This window comes from Notechis scutatus, chromosome 1, assembly GCF_049901735.1.
Source record: "Notechis scutatus isolate UNSWTSFEM ecotype Mainland chromosome 1, rNotScu1.2, whole genome shotgun sequence".
Classification (NCBI taxonomy): domain Eukaryota; kingdom Metazoa; phylum Chordata; class Lepidosauria; order Squamata; family Elapidae; genus Notechis; species Notechis scutatus.
The window spans coordinates 215,165,726-215,187,916 of NC_142009.1; the positions used below are offsets into that span (position 1 = coordinate 215,165,726).

General features: G+C 36.8%; 1 protein-coding gene across 2 annotated transcripts in view; it reads left to right on the forward strand.

The window, feature by feature from the left end:
- Positions 1–827: 827 nt before the first annotated feature.
- Positions 828–22,191, forward strand: part of SLC12A8 (solute carrier family 12 member 8) — a 72,702-nt gene continuing 51,338 nt past the window's right edge. For both annotated transcript variants that reach the window (XM_026665442.2, XM_087950188.1), the window contains exons 1-5: positions 828–921; positions 6,281–6,576; positions 8,435–8,581; positions 12,406–12,597; positions 15,577–15,808. In XM_026665442.2, coding sequence (XP_026521227.2) covers positions 6,424–6,576; positions 8,435–8,581; positions 12,406–12,597; positions 15,577–15,808 — 724 coding nt within the window. In that variant the 5' untranslated portion in view covers positions 828–921; positions 6,281–6,423. The remainder of the gene's footprint in view (positions 922–6,280; positions 6,577–8,434; positions 8,582–12,405; positions 12,598–15,576; positions 15,809–22,191) is intronic.

Here is a 22,191-nt window from a genome sequence, read left to right on the forward strand (position 1 = left end):
TGTTGGTTTTCTGGGGTTTTTTGGTTCCCTGGGGTTTTTTGGTTCCCTGTAATTGAAATATAAAATCCAGTTTCTATTAAGTCATTTACTAGAAGAAATCTACATAACTGCATATTTTATCTGCTTTGGCCTCCCTTGTCTCCCCCTCTCTTTCCATACACAACAATAGCTGTGAATATACCCCCAGATGCACCCTTGAAAACAAAACAAACTTACAAAATCAGATTTGAAAATATTCAATATTCACAGTGCCCTTGTTCAGTCATTAATAATGCACCAATGAACATGATTGCAAAGTGTTTAATAACATGATTTATTTATTTAAAGCAGATTAATTGAAGTATAAGAAGGAAGGAGGGAAAGAAAGAAAGAAAGCAAGGGAAGGAGGGAAGGAAAGAAAGGAAGAAAGGAAGGAAGGAAGGAAGGAAAGGAAAGAAAGGAAGGAGGGAAAGAAAGAAAGAAAGGGAAGGAAGGAAAGGAAGGAAGGAAGGAAAGAAAGGAAAGGAAGGAAAGAAGGAAAGAAAAAGAAAGAAAGAAAGAAAGAAAGAAAGAAAGAAAGAAAGAAAGAAAGAAAGGGAAGAGGAAGAAAGAAAGAAAGAAAGAAAAAGGAAGGAAGGAAGGGGAGGGGAAGGAAAGAAAGGAAGGAGGAAGGAAGGAGGAAAGGAAGGAAGGAAGGAGAAAGAAAGAAAGAAAGAAAGAAAGAAAGAAAGAAAGAAAGAAAGAAAGAAAGAAAGAAAGAAAGAAAGAAAGAAAGAAAGAAAGAAAGAGGAGGGCCAAAATAAGAGCAAACATCCTGGAAATCGCCCTTCCTGCCCCATAAAGAGCCACCCACAGGTCAGTCCACGTGGCAGCCAGACTGCCCAGCAAAGGAGGCGAGGCGGCTGCCTCGGGTTTTTCTGCACCCGGCGCAAAAGAAGACAGGTGAGTGCTGCCCCCACCCCCAATTAGGATGGTTCAGGGCGGCGGGATTGCAGGTGCGAGCAGGTCAAGCAAAGGGGCGGCGAGGGAGAGCCGCCCCTCGCGCCCGCCTGAAGAGGGAGGGTAGTCGGCGTCTCAGGGGCAAGAGCGGGAAAGACTCAAGCAAAGCTTCGGAGGAGGAGGAGGCGGGAGGCGCTTTTCCCTAATTTCCCAAATCCCTAATTTCAGGACAGGCTCTGAATGGGTCCGCCTGAAACGGGAGGGGAGGAAAGTTGGGACAGGTGGCTCCCGGATCCAGGAAACCGCCGCCGCCCGACGTTGCAGCGTGGGTTGGGTCTCTTTCTTGGCAGACTGCCTCATCACGGTCCATAGGAGCCAAGCCCGCCCAAAGTGGCCTCCACCCCACACGGGAAAGGCTGCCCTCTCCGCGACTGCAGTTGACTGCGTGGGTGAGGACGGGTCGCGCGAACCTCTCGCCCGCCTCTTCCCAGCGCGCAGTTTAAAAATCTCCCTGTCAAACGCCCACTTAGAAAAATAGCCGGTATTTTGTTACAGTGGAAAAACCAGAGTTTCTCAACCTTGGCAGCTTGAAGACGTGTGGACTTCAGCTCCCAGAATTCTCCAGTACAGCACAGCTAGCTTGAGGAATTCTGGGAGTTGAAGTCCACACGTCTTCAAGCTGCAGTCCAAGCAGTTGAATAGGCGCAGTAACCATGTCTTAGGAAGATTTTATTAAAGATTTTATTATTTAAGTGCCTTAAATTGAACAAGGCTGCAGGCAGCCCTGTAAGCTGGGAACTTAGAGCTCCATAGGATTTTTTTGGAGGGGGAGGGTGCATTGTGACTGTAAGTGAGTAGAACATGATTCCCATACACTGGCTATAACAGACTTGACCATTCATATGTAGGAATGACACATATGCCTACTTTTGCCTATGATCATATACTACAAGCAAACACAGCACATAAGATTTAGGATTTTTTTATTTTTAGCAGTATTAACATCTTCATTATTTTGGCAAATTTATTGGACAGGGTCCCCAGGTTTCTATAATCAGGACCAAGCTCTGATCCATACAAGCATGGATCTGTTAGGCTCAGTACTGCCTACATGGATCATCTCTACAGGAGTTCTTAAAGTTTGACTTTTTCCTATTCCCATGTGCTTACATTATGCTGAATTCCAATATTGCATGATCACTCACTCCCAAGGTTCCTGTAATTTTCAACCCCTTCCATAATTTCATTTCTGTTAGAATTTTGTTAGTGATAAGTCCAGTATGGTTGACCCTCTTGTTGCCTTCTCTATCTTTTGGGAGACAAAGTTATCTGCTAGGTTTGTCAGGAATTATTTTGATCTTCCACTTGATTCAGAGTTTGTTTCCCAGTTGATGTCAAGGTAGTTAAAATCCCCTTTGTTATTGTGGTGTGCTTCCAACAGGCACCTTGGAGCTCAAATTGGAAAGGCCACGGGTTACTGTATCTTGTTCTAAGGCCATTCTCTTTTGTCACTATATGGATGTGAAACTATTTTCACATTGGAGATTGGTCAGTTTTTTTCATTAATTTAATTCAGCTTTTATATTACCTGAACTTTTCATTGCACAAGTAGTCTTTAAAATACATGTTTCTAGAATTGCAAATTTTGATCCAGTTGCTTGTTTAATATAAATTAAATATTGACAACCTGGCTGTCTCTGATACAGCTACCATATTCAGACTAAGATCATTAGATAGCAGCAGAGACATTCATCTTTCAGGCCAGGTGATAGCCCTAGCATTGGGTAATAAACAGGCGTACTATTTTTGGTCGTGCCTAAGCAATAGATCTAATAACTATATAGACCAGATTATGATAAAGTAGCATATCAAGATTGTGCTTGCTTCTCAGCAGCAGAGAAGCAATAGAGAAACCAAGACAGACCTAACCTTACCAGGCTCCCACCTTTGTAAATAGGTCAGAGAAATTAATATAAAATCCATTGTAGACAAGGTCCTTGAATAGACTCTTAAAAACATATTTATAAGCACTTGGAGAGTAATGCAACAATTAACAAGAGCCTGCAAGGATTTTGCACAGTCATGCCACGTTAACCTTATCTTCTTTTTTGATTGACATATTATCTTATTAGATTGGGGAAAGTGCTGTGGACAAAGCATATCTTGATCCCATCAAAGCATTTGACATTAATACAATGGTAGAATACGGTCTCGATAGAATTCTTAATGGATTCGTACTTGGCTGAATGATTGCATTCAGAAATACTTACAAATAGCTTGACATTGGAAAGTTCTACTGTGTTGAATGCAACAGGATTCAGCCCTGGGCTCTGTGCTATTCAATGATTTATTAAAAACCTGGATGAAGCGGTTGAGTAAATGATTACCAAATATGCAGCTGATCTAAAACTAGAAGTGGATGATGCTTTAGAAGTGAAGGAGAAGATTTTAAAAATTCTAGACAGGTTTGAACAGTGGGCTGAAGCAAACAGGATTAAATTTAACACAGATAAATATAAAATCTTGCATGTGATGAGGAAAAAAAAGGTACAAGTACAGATGGGGGGAGAAGATCTGGCTTGGCAAAGTAATGAATAGAATCTGGATGTTCTAGGAGATCACATGGTAAGCATGAACTCAACAGTGTGATGCACTTACTTTTTTAGGAGGTATTAATGGAAACAGAATCCAGATCACAAGAAGCAATTATGCCACTGTGCTTTGCCTTGATCAGACCCTAGTGTTTAATTCTGTGTATTGTAGTTCAGAAAGGACAGTGGCAAACTGTAAGTTCGGAGGAGGGGTGCAAGATGGTGAGAAGATCAGAAACCAAGTTATTTGAATAACAGTTAAAGAGATAGGTATGTTTAAACTGCAGATGCAGGAATTGTTTTGACATCCTGAATCTTTTTGATAGACAGAGAAGCTATGGGACAAACTTTAAAAAGTTATTAAGGATGAATATGAAAAGAGGCTGCCAAAAATGAATATCCAGCCTCACATTCCCCATCAATTGTTCAGAACAATCTGGTCTTTACCAGCTAGTGGTTTGCTCTGGGACTTTAGTGGAACACTATAATAAAGCTAAATGCAGATGTGTATATTTTTTATTTGTATATATGAATGGGACAGCAATGATGAATGATCACATATACATAAAATCAGGAAAAATGCCCTTCAAATAAAAATCTCAGCAACATTTCCAAATTGGTGGCTGAACCCACACAAAAAAATAAACCAAATAATACAAGACTGAAGTTACAGTAACAGTTGTTTGAACAAAGAAAAGTTTTAATACAGCTGTGTAAAACTATTGTCTGATGAAGTCCCAAGGAAAATAGAACCTTACTAAAAAGAGAACATTTGCAAAGTTATCAGCAATTCAATGAGAGCTCCACAGATGTATTGAAAGATTTCCAAAAGTTTATTGATAATAAGTAAAGACACAGTCAAATTCAGTTGAATACACTCTCATTTAAGAGGAAGGCTCACTGTATATCACAGTAACCCATACTGCTTCAGTACAGCAGAACCAGCCATTTATAACTTATTTGTAAACCATTATTAGATATAGCTCATTTATTTATTTATATGATTTATAGAAACACCCATCTCACACAAGTGATTCAAAACACAGAAAATCCACCACATAGTACAGCTTAATTTAGTGTAATATGTGAACCAGCTCCAAGTTTTATAGGATTTTTACATAATACATATGAAGTCAGGCAGCTAATTTTTCTGAAAAAATCCTGTTTCAGACTAAATTCATATGGATGTCATGTGCATATCCTGTTAAAGAAAGGCTAGGCATAAAAACAAAACTGGCTCACAGACAGTTCTTGCTCTGAGATCAAAAGACCTCTGCACGCAATCATGTTACACCTTTAATAATTGTATATCTGTTCCCTGGCAGCTAGAAACAGATGGGGAGAGAAAGAGAGAAAGAAAAAGAAGTCAGATATTAAAGTGAATGTTAAAGGAGAATGAGTTTCATCCATCACTTTGGGCTTCTCAGCCATCCTTTGAAAATTAGTTGGTATCAATTTTCATATTTTTCAGAATGCTAGAACAATTGCTTTCTGTATATGCATTTCTCTTCATGTGTTACTTGACTTTTTTTTCCCTGAATGCCACATCATTACAGTAAACAGATCCCTTGGGAACCTAAAGCATTCCAATGGATGTGCCTATAAATATTCATTTGATTCTTGCTTTTTCTTGGAAGCATTTTACCATGTCAAATGAATGTTGGAAATAATGGAGAAGCTTTTGCAAAATTAAAAATTTCTACTTACAGCTTTCTGTTGGATTCTTTTTGAAAGCAGCCTGACATTTTACTTTCCTTACTGATTTGCATAAAATTTTTTCCTTTGTGTTGTAAGTTCATCACTCCCTGCTGCTCTCTTCCCTGTGTGAAGCCACAGTAACACTGAAAAAAACAGCAAGGGTGGTGGTGGCTGGCAAAGATTCTTTCTTTCCACTGGAGGGGAATAAGCACTGGGAAATCAATGAACTTTAACTGCTTCAATTCAGCTTCACAGGAAGTTTGTCAGCCAATATGATTTGTGAACCCAGTTTCCCAACACAGTTTAGTGCACTAGATAAACTCAGGGGGCAACAAGCAGCTATAAGACAGAAAGGATAAGGAGAAATATTGCCCCAATTAGAAGGCAAGATGGCAAGATTTGAGCTTCAAGTTGATAATCAGGTTGTTGCAAAACTACAGCGATGATCAACTCCAAATAATCTGGATAGGGATACTGGCAGTTCTAGATAATATCTGGAAATCATAAGCTCCTTTTCCAGGTGCAAGAAAAGAGTAAATAAAATCATTGCTCTTCTACTATATGCTCAACAAAGTCTTTCCATCTTCTTTCCTAAAACTAAGAATGTTTAGTTTTACATTCCTTCCATCTGCTAACTTATGGGCAGTGTTTTTCTTTATCACTTTCTTTTGGGTGTCTCCGCATGTAGCAACTTCTACCTGACTTTCTATGGGGTTGGAAGCTAAGTAGGGCTAGACCTGGTTAATTCTTGCATAGATCAATTCCCTGGTTTCCCATAGGAAATTCAGAGCTATTGACAAGACTGGGAAGTTGAAAAACATCCTGGAAAAAAGTGCATATGGCAAACCCACACTGCTGCCAAGAATACTTAATGGCCATCAAGCTTGACTTGAAGATATACCGGTATTTATTTTTCATGCTGGTGCACTGTGAAGCATTAGGGAAGCAAGTCAGCACAGTGGAGAGAAGTAAAACCAGATCTAGCCTTCACATAGGTGCATAATAAGCCTTAATGTCTTTTTCAGGCTATCATATCATACAAACAATTTATAATATGCTATTTTTATTTCCAGTTTTATTCTTTCACTTCAGTGAAACCTGGTTGTGTCAATATGTGTTAAGGGGACAGTAACCTGAGTTTCTGCCAAGCCTGGCTGACATAAAGCCATGAAACATCTGCTGGGCACATCTTACTCCTACAGGGATTCATCTGGGCATGATAGTTGACCTGGAGCTCTCCCTGCAGTGGCTTATCTTTGTCATGGCAGAACCATCCAATGTGAAAAGCAGAACATTTCTGCCCCATGTCAGGACCAGCATGAAAAGTGATGGGCATGTGCAAGAACTTTTTCTTGAAGAAGCCAAACAGGTATGTTAAGAAACAGGTATGTTATTTTATATATCAACCGAGTTCTGCCTTCTGAGACCTTGCAGGACTAAGAGCATAATGGAATACAGCTAGACCTAAACATAATACAACTATAAGACAGCCTGCTCCTTATGGTCTTTTGCATAAAATGTGTTGGTCATATGACTGGCTTGATTTTTCAATGGTTGTTAAGTGAACGCCATGGTTGTTGTATGAACGTCACAGTCGTAAGTACAAATCCATTGTTCACTAAGAACACTTGGTTTACTGTCAACCAGAACCGGCAGTTTTCAGCAAAACCATTGCAAAAAGCAATCGTGATTGCAGGATGCTGAAAATAGCTATGAATGTGTTTGTGTTGCCAAGTTTCTGAAGAGCAGTCACATAACTGTATCAGCACTTCAGATATGAGTTGTAAGTCCCCTTTTTCAGATAGGTTGTAACTTTGTTTGCTAAACGACTGGTTGTAAGTCAAGGACTAACTATAAATGTGTGTCCAATCACACTTGGCCAATAAAGTATTCTATTCTATTCTATAAAGATTTTTTCCCCTTTTTTTCATATCAGTTTTTTTTATATACTATGAAATTGGCCCATGCTCATTCCTAGCTTTTTACAAAATAATTAGATCATCAATTTAAGAATTAAAAAAAAGGTTGCCACCAATCACTCCTAAGAGATTAATTGTACAATATTTTATTTTCCTTCTTTTAAGACCAAGAGAGTAGTCTGCTCTCACGTAGTGTGGCAAGTGTAAATGCTGAACAAAATGTGGAAAACTAAATCTCTCAAGGGAGTCATCTTGTGTTTGTGACAGAATTCCGGTGCAATAACCATCCATAAAAACTTTCAATATCATTTATCCAGAATATTTATCGAAATAGAGTGGATTCACAGATGGTACTAAATGACAGGTCGCCCTTGACTTCTGACTGGTTCCTTATTGAATGAAGTTAAAATGGACCTACTTGGGGATATTTATAGTGGAGGATTAAGGCTCACTGGTGCCCTAAGCACTGACAAATCTTGGTGCCCTTCTCCTTTGTACATACAAGATTTTTTTACAAATCTTCATTGTTTTTTCCCCCCTCAATTTTGTGGTGCCCCCTTTGGGCCTGGTGCCCTAAGCATGTGCTTAGTCTGCTTAATGGTCAATATTGTCCCCATACCCCTGGTCACATGACCACAGTTCAGTGTTTGGCAGCCAGGCTATATTGTAGTTGTTTGTAGAATCCCACAGTGACATTACTGCATTTTATGATGGTTTGGCCCAAAAGCAGCATTTACTACTGGTTTTTGACAAAAATGGCCCATAGCAAACCATGGATTTGTTTAATGACCATACTGTTCACTTAACAGCCATCATAAAAAAGACAAAATCAGATCAGCTTCATGGGTAACCCTATTTACAACCATGACAAATTACAATCATGATGGGCAGGCTCTAATACAGTCGTAACTTGAGGACTACCTGCATAATGGTTACATCTAATACAGATTTTGTGATTGAAAACTGTGCAAAACATTTGTATGAATTGTTTCACAAGACACGGGAACCGTGTAAAAACCAGAGGTGCTTCAATGCTTCAAAAAGAGGATGTCCCTCTCTGATTCCGTATATTGCAAATGTCTCATTCAAATACTTTGCATAGACCTAGTGTGGCTCCAGTCACTATTGAGTGTTCAATAAGCCATGATTAAACCCTAACTTATGATGTGCAAACTTAGATATAAAAAGCTTTGATGTGTATGTTCTGGTACAAGGTATTTGGCATGTATGGATTTTTCTACTGCTTTGGTGTCATATTTAGGAAGCTGACAAATTAAAAGTAACTTGAAAGTTTTTTTTTCTATTCAGGGTTATCAGACACCTAACAAACCTTGGTGGAAAATACAACTTTTTGTTTGGGAGCCAGTGCTTTTTGGAACATGGGATGGAGTCTTTACTTCCTGTATGATTAACATCTTTGGAGTAGTTCTCTTTCTACGGACAGGCTGGCTGGTTGTAAGTATATGGGATTAAGCAATAACTCATAGGGGTTATTGCGCTATGTGTTTTCATTTTTGCCGCTCTTTTAAAAACAATGTGTGCACTTGTCCTTGACTTACAACCATTCATTTAGTGACCATTCAAAGTTACAACACATTGAAAACAGTGGCTTACAAGCAGTCCTTGCACTTATGACAGTTGGAGCAACCCCGTAGTCATGTGATTAAAATTCAGGAGCTTGGAAATCAGTGTGCATTTGAGCATCCCATGGTTACATGATCACCATTTGCAACCTTCCTAACTGGCTTCTAACAAGCGAAGCCAATAGGAAAAGCCGTATTTGCTTAATGACCACATGATTCACTTAACAACTGCACTGATTCACTTTTAAAAAAAACACAGCAAAAAAGATCATAAAATTGTGCGCCCCCTGGTTTAGCGGTGGAAATTTTGAACCCCATTGTGGTCGTAAAGGGGAAGGCTACTTGTATAAAAATTGCTTCCCTAAAAAAAAGCAAATTGCAGAAACAAGGGGCATCTTTTCTCAGACTTTTTTTTAAAGCATCGAATGCATGTTGCTCTGCAGAACTATTACCAGCTGCTCCACTGGCAGTTATTGTTAGCTTTTTAAACAGCTTGTTAACCAATGCATAATGAAGAAGAGAGATACATCATTAGAATCCTGGCAAACAGCTCATCCTACAACCAAATTAAGAATGCAATGGAGGGGGGAAGACTGTTAAAGCAATGAGCTGTGTGATTAACATTTTTCCCTATTGCTTTTGCCTTAGAATCAGATAATTGTAGATCAGTGTGCTGTGAGCATCAAGGTTTTACCCTGGAGGTAATTAGGATTGTTCCTCTCCCCCCCCCCCGCCCCCAAGGATCCCCGACATAATATGTGCTCTACATGTCTTTTATTTTATTTACTTAATCTTTGGTTGGACTGTGCTGTGATATAATGTGAATGTCAAGGATTTATATGTTGGAGTAGCTGAAAGAACAATCCAGCTTGTCAACAAGATGCATGGAATATATATCCTTTTGATATATCTCTTACATAATGAATTGTGCTCATTGTGTTAAAGCCAAGAGGGGTTTGTGCTGACTTAACTACAGCAGCATTTCATGTGTTGAAAATGGCAAAACTCTATTGTCCCAAAACACCCCAGCCCTGATATTACCAAATGTTGAGTTCATTTGGTAGTAACAGCTTGCTAAATTCTCAATATTTAGTAGCAACTAGGTTGATACTTTGGCAGAATATATTTCTATCACTGATACAGCTATAATAGATGTGGGTAACAAAATGGCTTTTGCCTGGTGTGTCAGAAAATAATTCTTAATGCCACCATTCGAACGACCAACCAACAAGCAACCCAATCAGCTTCTCAGAATTTAAATATAGCTCCAAATGAACAATCAACCAATTGTTGAACAACTGACCAAACTGGCACAAAAGACATTTATAAGCTAAGGAGAATAGGAAGATCCTGCTGGTGATGTTACCTAGTGTGGTGACAAAATGTTCAGAAGCTAAATCGAAACAAGACTGGAGAGCAAACAACTGCCAAGGTGATGATGGTACCCAGATCAGTAAACCGTGTATTTTCAACAACCCAGTTATTGGTCTGCATCATCTTATAAAATCATCAGACTTTGCTACAGCATCCATCCCTGGCCTTCTTTTAGTTCTCTTTCCCAGGTTTTCTAAAAAATTAATCCTGCTGAAATAATTCAAAACGAGTTCAGAATAAGCTGCATAATATTGCAGCTCCAATAGCCATTTACAAAAGTTTAGAGATAAAACTGAAATGTCCATTTTTCTCAATATTTAAACACTGACAATTAAAATATGATAACAGTTCTTATAGCTGTGTTGATACTTTGTTTTCTCCTGTTTTTCTATGAATGTAAAAATAGCAATAAAATATCTTGGAATAGTTGTAATAAAGCTGATTAAAAATAACTGTTCAGGTGAAACATGTTGCCATAGAAACATATTCTTCCAAACATTAAAGAATTTGGTATCATCTCAGGTAATGGCTGTAAAATAGTAATCCAACTCATTTTTTAAAAATATATCAAATATATTTCTTTTGCAACATTTTTCCTGATTTTATTAAATATTTTGTCAGAATTATTGGTACCTGTGTGTCACATTCAAAAGTTGAAACATTCATAAGAGTTTGATAAGTAGGCCAACTTGTTGAAATTAATGGATGCCATGTAACCCAGTATAAACTAGGGTTTGTATTAATTCAGCACTATTGTTGGTGGTAATTGCATTTCCAAAATTCTACAAATAATTGGCTGCTGTGCAAAATAAATTTATATAGAAATTAATAAATAAACTCATATAAGACTCCTATTTCCAAGAATATGTGAGTTTATACGTTGGACTCTAAAAACAGGTCACAAATTTTTCACTGCAAGTGGCAGAAGCTGAGATGGACTAGGTTCATCCTTAGCTGAAATATTTCCAGCTTGGATGGTCTTACTATTTTTCTTTACCCTGTGGCTTTCTGTGTTTTCTACATCCAACTAATTGTGGTATATATGAACCATAGTTAATCAACCATTGCTTAGCAAATGCATAGGTCCATTTGTTCATTGTTACAAAAGTCATTTTTCTGATTTTCTGATAAGCCTCCATTCAATGTTATTACTTCTGTTGCTGAATCCCGTCTTATTTTTCCGCATCTTTTTTGCTAACCAGTGTCTACTCAGAATGCAGCTGCATTCATGAAATTCTATTTCAATTTCTTGCCCCCACTGTGTTAGATGACAGCTGTAGAAGATCAAGGAGAACTGGAGCCAGGACTCAGCATGTTCACATCTGCCGGCATCTAGTCCTTTTATACTCCCTCCCTAAAGGGCTATTTTTGAAAAGGAAAGCATTGTTGCAGCTTGCATCATGTTTTTTTTAAGTTATGTGTACTGGATATATATTTCAAATGGGCAATGAACCTAGAGTGCTACTTAAATATGTTGATGGTATAAGTATAGTCTAACATACTCTGCACAAAGCAACAATTAGCCAGAAAGCTTAAAATCACTTCCCCTTCTGGAGAGCTGCTACAGGAAGGAACACCACGCCTGCTGGATAAGAGTAACACAGAGAGCGCTTTGAAGAAGAGCTGAAGGAAGCAAAAGGCTTGGATTTGTTCACAATAGGGATCTCTAAAGCTCAGAGGAAAAGTTTAAGAGATCACTTCTTTATTTACATCTACACGCTGGCAATAGTTGGAAGTCCCTCTGAGGATAAAAATGTGGAAATATAAGAACACAGGAACTTGTTCTTTCCTTATCCAAAAATCATGATGTAAAACTCTATCTGCTGTGCTTCATTTTATAAGTAGATGCCTGTGAAAGATGCAGACGCAGGGAGAGTCTTGTTGTATCTGATTATTTCTGAAAAACTAAGCATATCCCATATTCCTGTATGGCTGTTTTGGTCATAAGAATGGTTTTCAGGAGAATTAAATGTTGCATGTTAAAAACCCTTCTCACTTGACCTTTCTTCCTTTGCTCAAGAAAGCTAACCTTTATAGATAGTTTCAGCAAAGGACATATTTTTCAATTAGTCTTAAAAGAATCCCTACCATTTTAAACATCCCAATTCATTATGAAAGTACAGGTAGAAATGGTATGGTATCAGTGCACAAGCCAATCTTAAGTCTTAATTAATTGATAACAAACTAGTCTTTCTGTTTGAAGTAACTTCAGTGAATTCACATGGATTATATATCGGCCATCTTCCCCCAATGTGCTCCTAGTGTAGTTATTAATTTATACATCGTATTCTTTTTTGCTTCAACCCTCTCCTTCCATTTCAGGGGAACACTGGAATTCTAATGGGCATGTTTTTGGTGTCCTTTGTCATTGTGGTCGCCTTAGTAACCATCTTGTCTGGCATTGGGGTTTGTGAACGATGTAGCATTGGAAACGGAGGAGTCTATTCGATGATTTCTACTGTCCTTGGAGGTCAGGTTGGAGGGACCATTGGCCTACTTTATATTTTTGGTCAGGTAAGAATGCTATTTTCTGAATATATATGAATATATATAATTATATATTATTTATATATATATATAATTTCCCCCCATTAATTTTACCCTTTATGTTCAGGGCAATAATATCCAAACTTGGCAAATTCTGTTGTGTTGAAAAAGAGTACTGGTTGAAAACTCTGGGAAGTGATGAAAGATAATGTTGCTTAAATGTGCCTTTCTAAGATACAGTTTTCCTTCATTGTCTGGATGCCTATGAATAAAATGCTATCTTCTCTTTGAAAATTATGTGATAGCCAGGAAAGTAAAATGGGGATTTGCATATGATTCTATGCATGCAATGCTTTTCAATTTAAGATTATTCTTACTCCAAGCCTTGGATACCAGGTATTGTTCAAAGAAATGTCCCAAAGGAACATTTAAAAAACTTAAAAGTATATCACATTATCTGCTAAATCCCAAAGTTTTCACAAAATGAAATTTAAATAAATGCAACCATTAAAACTCAAATGAAACGAAGCACATCCAAATTAAGATGTTTAAATATTAGACTGTATCCCCATAACTTGATTTTACAATAATTTTTCACCCAAGAATTCTAATTGTTGGTGATCTGCTTAAAAACAGAATCTATTTCATCAACATTTTTATTTAGTACAGTGTTATTTAATATATATTTGTATACATTTTCCTTGGCACTTCCAGCTTCTTTCTACTTTGATTTTTAAAAAAAATTCAATTAAAGAAAAATAGGAAGCTAGCATGTTGCAAAGCATCAACCTTCAGTCTAATTTTTATTTACATGATTTTTATTTACAATAATTTTTATTTCTCATTTTTATTTAGATTCAGTTTTTTAAAAATAAAAACAGTGAGCAACTATAATTCAACATTCATTGGTAATGTACAGTATATCCAGAGCTTAAAGGAATAATCTGCAGCAGCCCCAAAATCAGGTTCTCAGCAAGATTCTTAAGAAGCTACTAAGTATGATGATGAATTCCATGTCAGCTCAATTCAGAAGAAGCTCCAAATTTCTACACTGATTCACTTGATGTGCGCGTTTCTCAGGTGTCACATAGAGCCACAAGCTCTTTAAGTTAGCAAGCAAAGGATGGCCCTTCCAGCCTACCTAATCCTTCAGTTTAAACATTGGCAATGTATGAAGCAATTGCGTTCACCTAGCTTTTAACTTCCTGCAGTGAGCTCTCCAGGGTCCTGGCCATGTTTTGTTGTTGTTGAAGCTTGTTGATGACTCTCCCTTTCTCTGAATACGCTACCAGTCATTAGCTTGCTTCATCTGAGTGCTCGGGTCAAGCTAGGACAAGGGTCTTCAAATTTGGCAAGTTTAAGACTTGTGGACTTCAACTCCCAGAATTCCTGAGCTAACATGACTGGAAGAGGAATTCTGGGAGTTGAAGTCCACAAGTTTTAAAGCTGTCAAGTTTGTAGGCCCCTGAGCTAGGACATGGTCTCACTAGTTTGCCTTTTGGTAAATTTTTAATATTGTAACTTGCCTCACCCATCATGGCAGCCTTTTTGAGGATAAGCAATCCTTCTATGGTAGCCATTGCCATAGCATGCTCTTTAAACACCAAATGTAACCACCCACTCAAAAAATTTGTAGTAGACAGCCTCATAGTAATCTAATACTTCATCTTTCTTCTATCAAAAAACTTAAATGAGGATACATTTTTACTCTGGTTTCCCATTCATACCACGGATGAGAACCAGACCAGTTTAGTTTCAGCTGGTTTAGTCTATTTATTCCAATTTATTCTGAGGCCTTAATTATGTTCAGCACCAAATTAATACATGTCAAAATATTTAAATGCAGAAATAGTTCTTATTAGAGAAATCTATCATTGATTCCTATATAACTAACAATTTAAAATATGACAAACCTTTATGCAATCTGTGACTCTTTACTAGAATATTGTTCATGTGTACACTGCTGTATTTATCTTAAAATGTCATTGGGAACAAGATTTATAGAGTTTAGGAATCAATTGAATTTTAGCAAAATATTCTAGTGCTATAATTTAATAAAATTGTACTGCAGTAGCCAAGAAAAAGAGCTGTTCTTCATAGCATCATAATATTTTATGCATAGATATAATTAAGGTATTCTAAGGCATTCTAATATATTAATTGGTACTTCCTGGTTTTGAAAACGAATCAACTTGACTCATCAACATCTGTCAAACATTATTACACCTAGGAAACTAATAAGGGATGGGTTTTTCAGATTTTTATTTGTTTAAAATGGGTTTCTGATTAGCCTTTGGTAGTTCATCCCCACTAGATGTCTTTGTTTACAACATACAATGTTATGAATGATATTCAGGGAGAGAAATATTTTCCCTCAGTTTGTTTCAGTGTTTAGCCAGAGTCAACTTTCAGACCAAGTATACCATGTTCTCCAGGAGCACCACTATTTTTTAAAATAATCTTCTATGTACCAAATGATGATTATTAAAAACTATCAGTACTTATTGTTTGCTTGTGCTAAAGGACTTCCTCTTCTTTCTGCTGTACAAACAGTAATCTTTTGGATACCCTCCAGCAGTGGGATGAGGGTAAGAAATCCATTTGATTTCTTGGGTTATGCAGTTGATAGAAGGGCCTTTGTAGTTGTTAATAATACCCTTTGTAGTTGGAATGAACCTTTGTACTTGTTAATAATGCCCAAGGCACAAGTCTCTTTCCTAATGGAAAAAGCAAATGAACAGAAACTCAGATTCAGTTGACTTGTCCTGTTAACACTGGCCTAATTTATTACTCTTTCTCAGTGTTGTTATTAATAGAGCCTACATCAGGCCATTAAACTTCCCTGAGAATCTTGTATCCTTCTCTGAGTTTTCTGTTCCTAATGAAGTCTGAGTGACAGAGCTTCCAAATAATGATTTTTTTAAAGATAAAAAATAAATAAATGACACGTTCATTATCCTTCAGTTCAAACAGCTTAGCCTCTTCACAGGTGAAAATGTTCTTCAGTGTGTTGCAGGTGCTATGTATATTACTGGATTTGCTGAATCCATCTCTGGCCTCCTGAACTTCACTAGCATTTGGGCAATCAGAGGCATCTCCTTGGTAGTTCTGCTGGCCTTGCTTGGAATTAACCTGGCTGGGGTGAAATGGATAATACGACTTCAGCTGCTACTTCTCTTTCTACTGGCTGTTTCCACACTGGATTTTGTCATTGGATCTTTCACACACCTCAGTCCAGGTAACATTTTTCTGACTTTTTCAAATCAAGATAACCATCTTAATGGATGAATAAGTTTTTATCCATTTATTTGTTGATTAAATATGCTAATATGAAAAAGCATTTCTAAAGCCACAGTCTTTCTTTTTTATGTTTACACGAGGCATATCTTTTTTATAGTTTCTCTCCCTCCCTCCCTCTCTCTTTCTCTCTGTCTGAGAGAGAGGGGGGGCACACATTTATGGTCTCTCTCTCACATTCACAAAGGAACACCTTTACAACAGAAGTTCTTCCTATGCATTAGGTACATATGTTTTACTGTATTACGTAATAATAAATAGTATATTAGGTAAATATGTTTACCATATTTAGGTTTTTTAAAAATAAGAACTGATTGAAAGTGATGCTTAAAATGTGCTGGTAGATAGAATTTTTGTAATCTTTGAAGTATTTTACAATTTAATCTGATGTATTACTATTCAGAAAGAAATCAAAATGAATTCACTTGCATTGAAGTGGCTATGCAATTAAGTAATGGAAGAAAACAACCAATTGAAGACTAACCCCCCCTCCTAGCAATTTTAGATGAAATTATTGTCTAAATATTCATAAATTATTATGAGTTTCATTGGGTGCTTGAGAAATTTAGAGCTAAAGAAAATTATAAAACAGAATGACTCAAAAGGTTATTTAAACAGATACACCCATCTACAGCTGTTTTGGCCTAATCATGAAACTCAGTGCTGGATCTATCCAGACACTTCATCAGGTCAATCGATTAACTGCTTCACTTACAGAATACCTGGTGCATATTGCAACCTGTCTTCTTGGCTCTTTCCCCCCCAAAAAGGTCACTTCCCAACTGGGTTTTTTTCATAGCCTTTCCAAGCATTGTTGAGCACTGTATGTTTAAGAATCATAGTGTTGTAAGTTCTACTTATGAAAAACTAAAGGAAGCCGCATGGTATTTTTGTTGGCTGGGAATATGAAGCTGAGGAGTTTTGTATAAGAAAAATAAGGTAGACAGGGTAAATATGATTGTTTGATAAGATCAAGTACACAAGTATCAGAGAAAGATATGTAGCTTCTAAAAGATCACAGAATAGTAATTGATTGCAAACTGAATGTGAGGTAGCAATATGTGACTGTAAAGAATGGAAATATAATTTGGAATTGTATCAACTGAAGTTCTCTCTTAATGATGGTAATTGGGCCAACACATGTTTTCAGTTCATAAACACACCATTTAAAAGAAACAATAAAAAAAGCTACAAAGGAAACAGAATGACCTGAACACATGCTCTCCAGCATCCTACACCCAGATAAGCTGGGATTAACACCAGACAAATAATTGAGCAGAAAACAATACTCTAATCAAGGAACTACTTTCACCACTGCTAGGGCAAGCTACACTATATAGATAGCAAGCAAAACTCACACTCATTAGCACTGATGATGATAGTCAGATAATGAAACATCTGCAAGCAAGCAATCAAGGTTACAGAGCACCAAGGACTCTAAAGTTCAATGCATATTATATTCTATTGGAACGTTAAACATATCACTATTGATGCAATATACCAGAGCTAGACTGGCATTGTTTCTAGGCTCAGCTTGGGCTGTTCTGGAAGCTAGCATTTGACTTAGTAGATCCAAAACTGGCTATTCCTCACTATTCAAAAAGCAGAGCATTGTTTTTCAGCCTTTAATTAAGCTGCTGCAAATGAGGTTATGATCCATGGCAGTGTTTACCAACTTGAAAATCTGTTGTCCAGATTCAGAGAACTTCCTCCTAGGTAAATCCCCCAAAATAGAATATAATCCTCAGTAAATGTATATAGGCCATGAAAGACAGTGATTGCTTTTAGGATCAGATTCATTGCTACAAATTTGTTCATACTTATGTGACAATTTATTATATTTCTAATAATACCAGTTCCACTTATGCAGTTGGAATTTATTTCTTTTATCATGAACAAGCAAAATAAAGAGGGAACATTTGTATATTTAACAGGGCATATTCTGTAAAACATATTACAAATATACCTACAGTTTTTAGTTATTAAACTCAAACATGTAAAAGTAAATGTAGTTACACAACTAAGCAGAAGGTGTCACTTTATCTTCAAATTCTTTTACCTCAGCTTTTTAATGTTGAGATTTTCTTTCTTTCTTGGCTTTGCATTCATGTATTATCTACAATGATATAAAAATCTAAAAACTAGGACAGGAAGATGAGTCACCTGCAAATATTCTAATCTCCTTATCTGGAGAGAATTTTTAATAATGCATATGTTATGATTCAACTCAGGAGAAAATCTCAATGGCATCGTAGCCTGGAATGCATAGTTTAGAATTACCTAACACTTGTTTACAGTTTGTAAAAGGCAGCTGAGGTTTTTGCTTCCTTAAGTAGTAACCTTAAAGATTTTTAATGAATAAGGCCCAATGAGCACAGTTAGACTTATTTCTGGATAAATAAAGATTATGTTCTCCTGTGAGAGCATAACTGAAGTCTCTTTGCAAGTGTAAGTTCATTTAATATTGACTAGACATCCCCTAAGATCATTTATTGCTCAATTTACAGAATTTAAACTCAGAATACATATCTGCAACCAATTTTCACCCTAGAACTTTTGAAAATAGCGCCAAACCAAAATACTGCAGTATGTTCCCACAGGATCCATTTTGTTCTTGCTTGCTTGCTTTTTGTTTCCTAGCTAAATACATTTGGTTATTTCTTGTGCATCTCAGATTGTAATTAGAATTTTTAATAAGTCTTGATTATCGTTATGCTCTGTACAGGATTTAGTCCTAAATGGTAGATTACAGGAAGGATGCCCAGAGGACTGCACCAAGTTGTTTTAAGTTGGTTCAGAACCCCTCCACTGGGTATGATGTACCTGGAATGTAATAGAAAAGACTTGTAAGTTCAAGGAATTTGAGCCTCAGTTCCATTTGGCTGAAGAATTGAAAAATGGAAAATGCTGATTTCTTCTACTGTTACAACTATTACTGCTATGATTTGGTATGATAGTTAAAAGCATTCTCTTAAAAAAATAATTCTGAGAAGCATCCTTAAACCAAAAACTAAGAATGCCACATGCATTGTAAACTGAAATTAAGCCAAAGCGTAAGTAAGTAATACAATAGAACAAAGCAGGAACATCCTTATGCAACGTTTACATTTTTGAAAATTGGCAATATAGCACCATCAAAAGTGACTGTGATAAAGATTTCTAGTGTGTTAAGCCACTGTAAACAAGAAGATGCTTATGATCCTTTTCACATAATTTCATGGACTAAAAAAGCCTTTTAATTTGCCTTTGATCAGAATGTAGGCAGTGTTTACTTTGACTGATCGTTTAATATTTCATTTTTTAAAACATGAGATTCTTTTTTAATTCATAGATCCTTCCTTCCTTCCCATTCAAAGTATTCTTTCTCTACTGTTCCTAAACTATGATTTGGGAAGTCCTGAAATACCACAAACATCCTCTATGTGGTATCTAGGTATTGATTTTCAGATACCTCATAAATACTCTTCATGGGTATTTGAAAACATTCTTAGGAAATTGGAGTTACATGCATATTTATGAAAGGGTGACCTTACTTTTTCTCTCTCTGTCGTATGAATGTCAAAGGTATTAAACTTATATTTTTTTTTAAAGATCTTGATCACTTTTTACAAATGTGCAAGAAATGATAAAATGCCAATGCAAGAGAAAAGTTTGATAAAAGAAGCCAATGCAAGAGAAAAGTTTATGATATACAGTTTGAATGATTGTTATAACGCAGTAAAATTTTGTCCTCTCTCTCCATGTTGTTCTACTTGGCTTTAATTCTTTGCAGTAGTTTTCTATTGTTTTTTAAGGAGGAAAATTTCTTCTGAGAACCTTGAAGATGTAATTAGGCATATTATATGAATATAATTGATCAATAATACTTGTTTTAAGAAAAAAACATTGCATTGTGGCTTAGTAATAAAAAGTATTAAGGGAGGAAGGTGGGTGGTTAAGAAGTGTTATTAATTAATTAATTAATTGCAGTGTTCTTTAGAAAGATAAAACCCTCTATAGCTGTAACTGATAATCAGGTTATACTTAAGGCACAAAGAAATGTGGTAGATTAAAATTATTCACTGTAAGACAATCATGTGGTAGTATTAGAGTCCCCCCCCCTTTAATCTTCATAGGTAAAAAAAGCACACAAACTTGTGCATATCCTCCTTATAGAACTCAAATGAAATTCGCTACGTGATTAGGCTTGGGTGGAGTTTCCTAGCTGTATCACTCCCATTTCCCCAAACACAACACACACACACAGACACACACACATCAGTATTATCCCAGATTCAGTCACTTCCTTCCCTTTGCTGATTTTATTTTTAGAAGTTGAAGTCAAGCACATATTTTTCATTGTAGGATTATTCTCTGATGGGGTCTCCCTGGCTCCCTATAAAAGTTCCTCAGTCTCAAAACTTTGTAGCTTTATAGATCTAGAATTAAATGATTCTCGTTGTAAGGCAAGTTAGCGTAAAAAGAGATCTCCTCACAGCTACCTTCTTGGTCCATTTCAAAACAAAAGATCTACTGGGTTGGCTTTAATTTTCATTTAGCATGATAGGTGAACCCAATAGTTGTGGATTATAAGTCATGATTTGCTGTTTAGTAATAGACTGCTGTATCTTGAAACTATGGCACGGATATTCCATAGAATATATATAGGAAGGAATCAGGATCATGTCTTGGGATATGTACATTTTTCCATATACTGCACGCAAAAAGTACTGGGAATTCTTCCAGATCTTGTTGGATAACATTTTGCAGGAGGAAGACTTTGTGTCCCAAGCTTTAAATATTAACATCTTTCACTCGTTGTTACTTCTTTTTTCAGTGGGTTCAGGATTGCAGGAGCAAAAGAACACAAGTTTAGTTCTGATCATAATCCTGAATGAGTGGTGTAACAACCCCTAGGAGACAGTTCTTTATTATCTTCCCGCAGAATATTTTGAACTTTTATACATAATACATAACTTTATGATCCTTACTTTCAATATGTCATAAGCCTCTCTGAAACAGTTAGCCATCAAAGGTTCATCCTTGGTGCATTGGGTAGTTGTGAAGTGCTCATAAAGAGACTTTGTTGGTTTTGCTGTTTGTATTTTGTGTCAGCTGCTGTGATTATTATTGTGGCTATGTTTAGGGGCAGACTCTGTTATTGGATGCTTTAACAGCTTTCCTCATGTTTTTAGCTGTAAGGTAGTCTGGTTTTGGAAAAGCAGCAGCCAGAAGTGGGACAAAAAAATAAATAAATGAAAGAATTCAGATACTTCCGTGAATAAGAGGTGGACCTGGGAAAGCATATTTTGAAAGCTCCAGGGCTGTTTTTTCCAGCAGTGGTTATGACCTTATAATAGTTATCAGCAGCTGCAAAAATCAGCCCATTCCCCAGATTAAATGAACTTCTGGAGAATATTGAATTTATGCAAACAGCAACTGTAGGATATTTGTTTCAACAATGTTGAAACAAATGTTCAGTTAAGCTTTTTGAAGGTTATACTTGAAAAGGAAGACAGATAAAAAGTAGAAAAGCTTCTGTAGAGAACAGTATAGTGAATTTGAGCCAGGTTCCTTATAAAGCTAGGCTCATATACTGTTTTTAAAAAAAGAAATTTATTTTAAGTCATAGGGATAAAACAAAGTTTAAATTCTTCTGCCTAAAAGAAGGAATTCTATATAAAAGGAACAACATTCTTTACAGATAGATGCAATTTCTCTTCTATATAATTTGGCATAGCTTTATATATTAGATCATCTTAAGCCAAGAGTGTCAAACTCGCGGCCCGTGGGCTGGATGTGTCATGCGCTGGCCACGCCCATCCCCATTTTAGTGAAAGGGGGAAAAGTCACAATACGTCACGTGATGATGTGACGACCCGAGTTTGACACCCCTGTCCTAAGCAAACTGTTTCACATGTATTTTTAAAAGAACACAAGGCTTTTTTTAAAATTAAGGTTGATCCTGTCATTCCTGGAAACCATTTTATATGCCATGTCCTTCTCATGATGTTCGCATAATTTGACATAATTTGACTTCTTCACAGAGATAGGTGGAGTCTGCCTATTAAAGGAGGATTGCCACTCCTGTATTCATCAGGTAGCTCACATCTATCACAAATCAGTTGTGTAGCTCTGATCCCAAACTGGCTTCTTCCTCTAGCTCACGAGTGTCAAACTTGTGGTGTCATGTTGCCGTCATGTGACATTTCATGACATTTTCCCCCTTCACAGATTTGGGGTAGGTGTGATCTGATGAATCTGGCCCACAGGCCACCAGTTTGACACCCCTGCGGAGTCTAGCTTAAGCCCCATGTTAACCAGAGCTATCAAATGGTTTATTCC